The sequence below is a fragment of the Crocuta crocuta genome, unplaced genomic scaffold, assembly GCF_008692635.1.
Source record: "Crocuta crocuta isolate KB4526 unplaced genomic scaffold, BGI_CrCroc_1.0 scaffold143, whole genome shotgun sequence".
Classification (NCBI taxonomy): domain Eukaryota; kingdom Metazoa; phylum Chordata; class Mammalia; order Carnivora; family Hyaenidae; genus Crocuta; species Crocuta crocuta.
This window is the reverse complement of record NW_027529175.1, coordinates 8,459,374-8,467,409: the sequence shown is the minus strand read 5'-3', so window position 1 is coordinate 8,467,409 and position 8,036 is coordinate 8,459,374. Positions and strand designations below refer to the sequence as shown.

The following is an 8,036-nucleotide window of genomic DNA, read 5'->3' as shown; positions in this document are numbered from 1 at the left end:
GGGAGGGCTCCTGTGTCCCCAGAGCCCTGGTAGGGGTGGGCTGCTGCCCCGATGACCCTACCACGCAGACTCAGGAGCCTTGGGTTCCAACTGGAAAGTGGGGTTCATTTCATACCAGCCACGTGGCCTGTGGCTTTGGCTCCTCAGGCCTGACCTGGGTCCCACATGCCCGCCCTCTCTGGCCTGGCCCTCTGCCGGGGTTCGAGCTGTGGCAGGAGCCCCTCACCCCCCAGGGGCCTCCCTTCTGGGCCTCCCTGCCCTCAGGCTTGCCCTCCCTCCTTCCACGAAGCCCACAGCCCACGGGGCCACTGGAAGCCACCCAACCATAGGGCTTTGTCCTCCCTTCCAGGCTCACGTGGCCATCACCCCTCTGGTAGCCACCTCTCCCCACCGTACTCTGGCTGCCCAGACCCTCAAGCCCGGTGCCCACAGAGACCACGTGTGAGCGTGACGACAGGGCTGTCCCCCGCGTGGACCCCCAACAGGTCTGGCCTGGACAAGAGCTGCAGGCTGGCCTTGCCTGGTCAACTCGACCCGTGTCCTCTAGGATCTCAGGGGCGCTTGGCCTGGGACAGGAAGCTTCTTGTCCCTCAGCACAGACATGGAGACAGAGCAAGGGCGGCCAGCAGAGTGGCACTGGCATCCAGGGAGAACCAGAGACAAGACTTGGGGTGGGGGTGTCCCCTGCGGCCCCCGGGGTGCCCGCCCTGGGCCCACAGGGCAGGTCCTGCAAGGTGGTGTGAGGGTGCCGAGGCCCTCGGTGCTAGGACAGTGGGAGACAGGTGGCTGCCCCAGGTGGCCCCTGCGTGGACGGCAGTGGGGCTGGGGTAGCAGCAGGGCAGGCGGGGTGCTCAGGAACCGGCGTTCACATGGCTGTGCAGGGCCCTGGGGGGCGCCCGCACCGACTGGTGAGCTCTGGGGGGGCCCTGGGGGCGCCCGCACCGACTGGTGAGCTCTCAGGGGCCCTGGGGGGCCTCCCCGTGAAGCCACAGCCTGTATTTTTCTCAGCTGCTTCATTCCTGGATGAGACTTTGGCCCTGGCTTGTGATGGACGGTTTCCTCTGGCTGTGCCCCTGCCCGAGGGCCCCTCGGTGGCATCGCTCTCCATCCTGTGCTGACAGCCCAAGCCAAGCACCCCAGGCGGGCAGGGGTGTGTCCTCTCCTTGTTGGGCGTCAGGGGCGCCATCCGGCCGCAGCGGGACAGTGACGGCGAACAGAGCTCACTCCGTCCAAAATCGTTCAGCTTTTCAGTGAGACAAACTCACACGCGTTCTGTGCCTGACTCCCTCCAATAGTCAATTTTATTATAAAGAATGGTATCAAAATATACAAATCTGTTTAAGAACCAGGAACTGCAGTTTTCTAAGGGCCAGGTGGGCACAAGTGTTTGAGGGGACACAGCTCCCCTGGACCGTCTGTGGAGAAACGGGAGTGTGGGGGCGGCATTTCTGGGGTGTCAGTCTGAATAACTTAAAGGGCGGGTCCGGCTTCCAGCTCTGGACACACGTTATAGATCTTCGTGCGACGGCGGCTGTGCTGGGTCTTCTGCGGCTTCTGCCAGGAAACAGACACAGATCACCCGGGGAAATGCCCGCACGAAAGCCCCGGGGCGAGGCGCTAGGTTTCCACGGGATCGGGGCAGCGAGCGCTGGGGCCACCGTCCCCACGGCATGGGGTGGCGCGGGCTCCCCCCGGACGCGGCAGCCCGATGGCCCCACAGCGGGGGGCAGGGGAGGGGGCGGCCGGGCGCTTCGGAATCAGCCGGGTGGAATGGGGGCTTGGACGATGGTGAGGAGTGTGGGCGGGGGGACCCCAGGACACACGGAGGCTGAGGTGGCTGCTGTCCTGTCCTCTGCTGTGTCCTCGCTCCCTTTGACGTGTGGTGCATTCCCGTCCTTGGTGCTGGGCTTCCTATGNTACTGCTGGAGTCTGCGACATGTCTTACTCATTTGGGAACAGACACTGGGAACAGACTCTGCTGTTCCAGCACTTTTAGGAGACTAGCAGGGAGAGCTGTCCCCAGGAGCCGTGGTGACATCCTAACCTGTCCCCCAAAGACGCGGTGACATCCTAACCCCAGCAGCTGTGAACTGGGCCTTGTGTGGAAATGGGCTCTCTACAGACGATCAAGGTAAGGTGAGGTCACTGGGGTGGGTCCCTATCCAATGACCGGCGTCCATATGGGGAGAGAGAAGCGTGGACACAGGCCACGGGAAGGCCATGTGGACAGAGGCAGAGACCGGAGGGGACGGGGCGATAAGCCCTGGGATCCAAGACTGACATCCACCGGAAGCCAGAAGAGGCCGGGGACCCTGCCCGCAGGCTCAGAGCGGTGCTGGCCTCGGGCCTCCGGGAAGCTCGCACGGGGGCCGCGCAGGGACCTTCAGGTGGCTCCTCTGCCGTCAGCCCACCTACGGCTCTGGGGTCACTGACACTGCTTCCTGCCCCCACCTTCCGCCTGTGCACTGGCCTCCCCACAGGGACTGTCACCCTCTTGTCTTCCAGGAAGCCCAGCCATCACCCTCCCGGGGCCGCTTTCCGTGTGTTCCGGAGCCGGCAGCTGTGGCCCGGCAGCCGGTGTCACGCCCGCGCCCCTCGGCCGGGCCACTCACCGGCCGCCGCAGTCTGCATCTGCACACAGGCTGCTTCCGTCTCCTCGAAGCCCTCAGGGCACACGCACACGTAGCTCCCAGGGGTGTTGTAACAGTTCTCGTTTTCTCTCACGCACACTCTGTCTGCAAGCGAGCACTCGTCCACATCTGCGATAAAGACAGTCCGCCGTAACGAGCTGCTCTGTTCAGCAGACCATGTCGCGATCATGAGATTCTCCTAACTCGCTCACACACAGAACACACGAAGATCAGACACGCCACATGGGAGAAGAGGGTAAGGGGGCAGCTGAACAGGGGTGCCGGGGGGCAGGCCACGCACGGCCGAAAGCAGAGAAGCTCGGTGTGGCCGTGAAGGCGTGAAGCCCAGCTAAGCTCGCACGTGCAGTGAGGTCAGTGGATTCGCTGCCTTTTTCCAAGTGGGTTCCAGCCGGCCCGGATCGTGGAGGGGCCACGGGGCGGGGTCGCCCCTAGCTGACAGGGAAACGGGTGGGGCGTGGGAGCCCCGGCCGCAGGATCACCAGTGCCACGCACACGCGGGGCCCCGCCCACAGCTCCCACTAGAAGCGGGAGAAGCAGAGTCTGCCGGGTGGGAACCATCGCCCCACGCCACCAGCTGGGCCCGGCCCCGCCCACCGCGGCGTCCCCGCAGCAGCGCTCCGTCCCAGCCCGGCACTGACCTGTGCACTGGCCGCTCTCCTTGGTGTAGCCAGGGACACACTCCTTGCACTGTCCTGGGCCCTTCCCCGTGCAGCCCACACAGGTAGCATCACATTCTAGAAACCAGAGAGAAAGACACTGACAATGTCGGACCCCGTCCAGTGGCCACACTGGGTCCGCAGCCCGGCCACGTGGGAACCCGGTGCTCCGGCGTCTCCCACCCAGCCTCCCCGCCAAGCACGGGCTTAGTGGAGGCGGCAGAGCAGAGACTCGGCGACCACATGCAGGAGGCCCACGGCCAGGCACCCTCTGCCCACCCTGTCATAGGAGCCGGCGGCGGCGTGGCCGCTGTCCTGGGGGCGCTATGAGTTCGTTGTCAACAACCTTCCCAGGGGAGGTGCGTAGTCACAGAGGGGCACATGTGGCACGTGCGGAAGCCCCGGCCTTCTGGGGACGGCGTGGCCCTACAGTCTGCGCCGCCGAGCAGTTTGCAACCAGGGCAAGAAAAATGACGACGAACACGAGAAACTTTATTTCAAAGTTCACGACTGTGGGAGAGTCGGTCTGGCCCAGACAGCCAGCGACAGAGCGTCCGAGAAATCCGCGGGGCCAGGACGCGCTCCGAAATCACGAGCGTGCGTGTTCCTGACGTACACAACATGACGGGTCGGACAAGGACGGTCCGACCTTGTTCATCGCGGAGCGAGTTAAAACTAGTACCAGAGGCTCCCTCTCCGTGGAATTGATGTTTTTTAAAAATTATCTTCAACTCATTTGAATTTTCTAATTTTTCTGCAACAAATACCTATTACTTGGGTCGCCACCTTAAACTATTTTTCTTTTTGAGAGAGCGAGTGAGCACGTGCTGTGGGCGTGCAAGTGGGGGAGGGGCAGAGAGAGAAGGAGAGAGAATCCCAAGCAGGCCCCACGCTTTGGCGCAGAACCCGACGCGGGGCTCCATCTCACCCCCTAGGATCATGACCTGAGCCAAAATCAAGAGTCGGACGCTTAACCGACGGAGTCACCCAGGCAGCCCACTACCTTAAACTTTTAAAAGTAGGTAGAGGGGCACCTGGGTGGCTCAGTTAGGTGTCCAGCTTCGGCTCAGGTCATGATCTAACAGTTCATGAGTTCGAGCCCCGCGTCGGGCTCTGTGCTGACAGCTGGGAGCCTGGGGCTGCTTCAGATTCTGTGTCTCCCTCTCTCTCTCCCCCTCCCCTACTTGTGCTCTGTCTCTGTCTCTAAAATAAATAAATAAACATTAAAAAAATTTAAAGAAGGTAGAACACACGGAAGTCACGTGGACGCGGCTGGGAGGTGTGCACGCCCACGGGGGGAGGGGGGGCACGCCCAGGCACCTTCGCACACGAATGAGCCGCTGACATTCTCGCAGTACTGCTGGTCGCTGCACGGAGGCGTCTCGGCCGCACACTCGTCCACGTCTGGAAGGACAGCGGCACAGCCGTGAGGGGCGCGGCCGGGCCGGGGCGGACGGGGAGGTGGCCTCCCACGTGCAGGGGTAACGCCCCTGGGGAGGGGCCGCAGAGGCTCCAGGTGGGTGTTGGGGCCCCGCCCTCCCCACTCGATGTCAGGTGCCAGCCCGACGCCCCTGACTGAGGGGGAGACCAAAGCGGACGTGTGACGGGAGGAGGGCACCCCGGCCTCGACCCGCCACTCCTCCTGCCTGCCCACCAGCACCCGGGCCTGAGGAGGAGCCCCTCCGCCACTGCCAGACCCTCCCGGGGCCTTCTGCGGGACTGGGGTCAGAGGAGAGGGCGCAGCAGGAGCGGGCAGTGGCTGCCAGCTGGGGGGGCAGAGCCAAGGGGCCCCAACTCTGCAGCTGTGTGTGCGTCAGAAGGCCTGCCTCCTCTCTGCGGCTGCGAGGCGCCTGTGTATGGCTCTCCAGGCCAAAGGGAGGTCTGTGCCTCAGTTTCCCTGCCAGTGGCTGCACACCAGCAGGTGCTGGAGAAAGGAGGGGGAGGGAGGAGGGAGGAGGAGTGGGCAGCAGGAGGAGGGGAGAAGGGAACGGGAGGGAAGGAGGGGGAGGCCAGGCCCCAGGAGCCCGCGCAGCCGCAGCCTCACCCACGCAGGCACCGTCCTGCTGCGCCCAGCCCGCTTGGCACTGGCCGCAGTCCCTGTTGGTGGGGCCCGTGCACGTCTTACACGACTCGTCGCAAGCTGGAAAGCAGAGGCCGGACGGCTGTCAGTACACGTGAATCCCGCTTGCAGTAACAAACGTGACACAGAGGTCATCTCAGAAATTAAGAATTTACCTGCAGTAGGACGGAAACAAATAAGGAAGAAATCCCGGGAAAGCAATACTCGTTCAACAAGAGGAAAAACTATTCCTGCAATTCGCGATGCAGACCCGACCAAAAAGCACAAACGGGGGGCTTTCACCTCCCACCAACGGCTGCGTTCTCAGCAGAAAAGAACCCCGGGAAATGGCTCCACACGAACACGCGAGGGGCACGCGCTGAGCATCTCTGGCGCAGGAACCCAATGCGCCTGCTCGTGCCGAGACGCGGGTCCTGGTGCGCGAGAGCCAAGGAGGCCGCCTGCAGGGTGCCGCCCACTGCCTCTTCCGCGGGCCGCTAACTCCTCGTGCGCCCAGACCATGACCTGGGCCCACGGCCACCTGACGGTCACAACCGAGAAGGTGCTACCCACGTGACCATACAGGCCACCTGAGCACTCACACAGAGGGGGGCCCAGGACACCTCGGAGGACCCGGGCAGGAGAGCCCACTGGACGTGATACTGGGGTAAGCGAGGCGGTGTGCCCTCTTAAGGGGACCTGGGTGCCAGGAGGTCATGCCTCATGACCTCGGGTGTCCCAGGTCTCGTGCGTGCCACCTCTCTACCCCGTCTCCTGCAGCGACGCGGGCTGGGGCCCAGCATGGCCTTTGCTCGCTCCAGACACTCAGCCTCAGCGACAGCGGGCATCTGGCCTCCCCCCGCACTGAGACAGCCACAGCGGGAGAGCAAGCCCGTGTGGGGACACTCCAGGCTCCAGGTCACCAGGAGCCCGATGAGCGTGGATGTGACACCGCTGTCCGCTCCCCGTCCTCCAGAAAACGTCGGGAGCCTGGGGACTCGCTTCCCTCCTGNTGCCTGGGCCCAGGAGGCAAGGCCAGGGAGGCCGAGCCAGCCGCTTCTCTTCTCATGGTACCTACGCGCCCCCCAGGCTCCCGGGACGTGGGTAAGAGCCAAGGGCTGCGCCTCCCACGCCGAGGACCGTGGGCCGAAGCCCTGGCCGCCCACGCCAGCGCAGTACCTGTGCAGATGCTGTGCGTCTCGTTCCTCAGCGAGCTGAAGTAGCCGTCCACGCAGTCCATGCATGTGGCCCCCTGGTACCCGGGGTGACACTTGCAGGACCCGTCCCCCCGCCTGCTGCCGTCCCCGCTGCAGTCCCCGTTCCCGCCACAGGGCCTCTGGGACCCGCCTTGGCACGNGCCCGGGGGGGGGGGGTCAGCTGGGGGATGGGCTCCCATTGAGGAGACCCGCTCACAGAGTAACTGTCTGGAAGTCCCGCTAAAATCCAGAGCGGGATGTCCCCCCAGAGCGAGCACCTGCTCGGGACTACAGGAGCCCGCATGCGACCCGCCGGGCCCGCGGCTGTGGCTGCTCCCCTGCCCGGGAGCTCTGGGCAGCCTCCCCGGGAACACGGGACAGGATGCCCACACGTGGGGGTGGGGGGCGGCAGGGGACCGTGACGATGGCCGGGGGCAGCCACAGCAGTGGGACGCCAGGAAAGGTAGGCAGCAGGGGCTGCGGCCGGGGAGAGGGCCTGGACTTGGGAAATGTGCCACTTTATCCAGCCGATCCAGGTGAAGGGGTCTGGGGGCTGCGGTTTCAACGTCTCCATCTTCGCAGAAGAGCCTGGCTTCCCTGCCTAAGGCTGGCGCAGCATGTCCCCCCGACACGTGACTGCCCCGTGGCCCCCACAGACCAGCTCCTCAGTGGGTAGAGCTGGGCCGGGGCCATGCAAGCCACAGACCGCCACCTCGCACTTGGGGCAGCGCCCATACGGGCGGGTTAAAACCGGCCCGCGGGTGGATACGGGAGGTGAGCAGACGTTGAGTTACAAGCCCAGTTGGGATCAGACGCTCAGAGCTGGGCGGCCCAAGGGAGAAGGTCCCTGCGGGGTGAGGGGGGCGGTGACGCAGCAGCCCTGGGCCCGGGGGAGGCAGCGTCCAGGCCCCACGGGAGCCGAGCGCCCCGTTCCCCACCCTGCCCCCGGCCGCCGGGGGCCAGCACGCGGGCACCGGCAATGGCCGGGGCACTGGAGACGCCCCCGAGAAACACGTACCGAGGCAGTCTGGCCCGTACGTCCCTGGTGAACAGCAAACCTCCAGGGTTTTCACACAAAACCATTCAAATAAGTCAGGATGCTCCTTCTTCCTGAGGAATCGAAAACGCATTCGTTAAGGCCCACAAGACAGATCCCTTCCGCACGAAAACATAGCTCATCATAAAGTCCGCTCCAGGGTACTGTGTGACGCCAGGGAAACACCAGCGCAGGCGGAGCAGACTTCTCCAGTCACCCACCCGCCGCGATTATCGCGCTAAGGCAATGAGATGCTGACGTGGCGACAACAGCAGAGACAAGCGTGTGGTAACTCTGGGGTCTGAAGTTATCCCAAAATTATAAATTGAAAAATGAGAAGTCACTCCTGTTAGTTTCAATGAACACCCAGAGAGAACAGGGGGTGGGGCTGTGGGGCTGGGGAGCCAGGCTGGGGTAGGGGGGCTGGGCACAGGGAAC

General features: G+C 64.2%; 1 protein-coding gene across 1 annotated transcript in view; it reads right to left on the bottom strand.

The window, feature by feature from the left end:
• Window positions 1-1,283: 1,283 nt before the first annotated feature.
• CRELD2 (CRELD disulfide isomerase 2) overlaps window positions 1,284-8,036 on the bottom strand; it is an 8,447-nt gene continuing 1,694 nt past the window's right edge. Inside the window, exons 5-11 of the mRNA XM_077757831.1 lie at window positions 7,581-7,672; window positions 6,546-6,722; window positions 5,352-5,447; window positions 4,628-4,711; window positions 3,290-3,385; window positions 2,613-2,759; window positions 1,284-1,554 (exon numbers count right to left, since the gene is read on the bottom strand). Coding sequence (XP_077613957.1) covers window positions 1,508-1,554; window positions 2,613-2,759; window positions 3,290-3,385; window positions 4,628-4,711; window positions 5,352-5,447; window positions 6,546-6,722; window positions 7,581-7,672 — 739 coding nt within the window. The 3' untranslated portion in view covers window positions 1,284-1,507. The remainder of the gene's footprint in view (window positions 1,555-2,612; window positions 2,760-3,289; window positions 3,386-4,627; window positions 4,712-5,351; window positions 5,448-6,545; window positions 6,723-7,580; window positions 7,673-8,036) is intronic.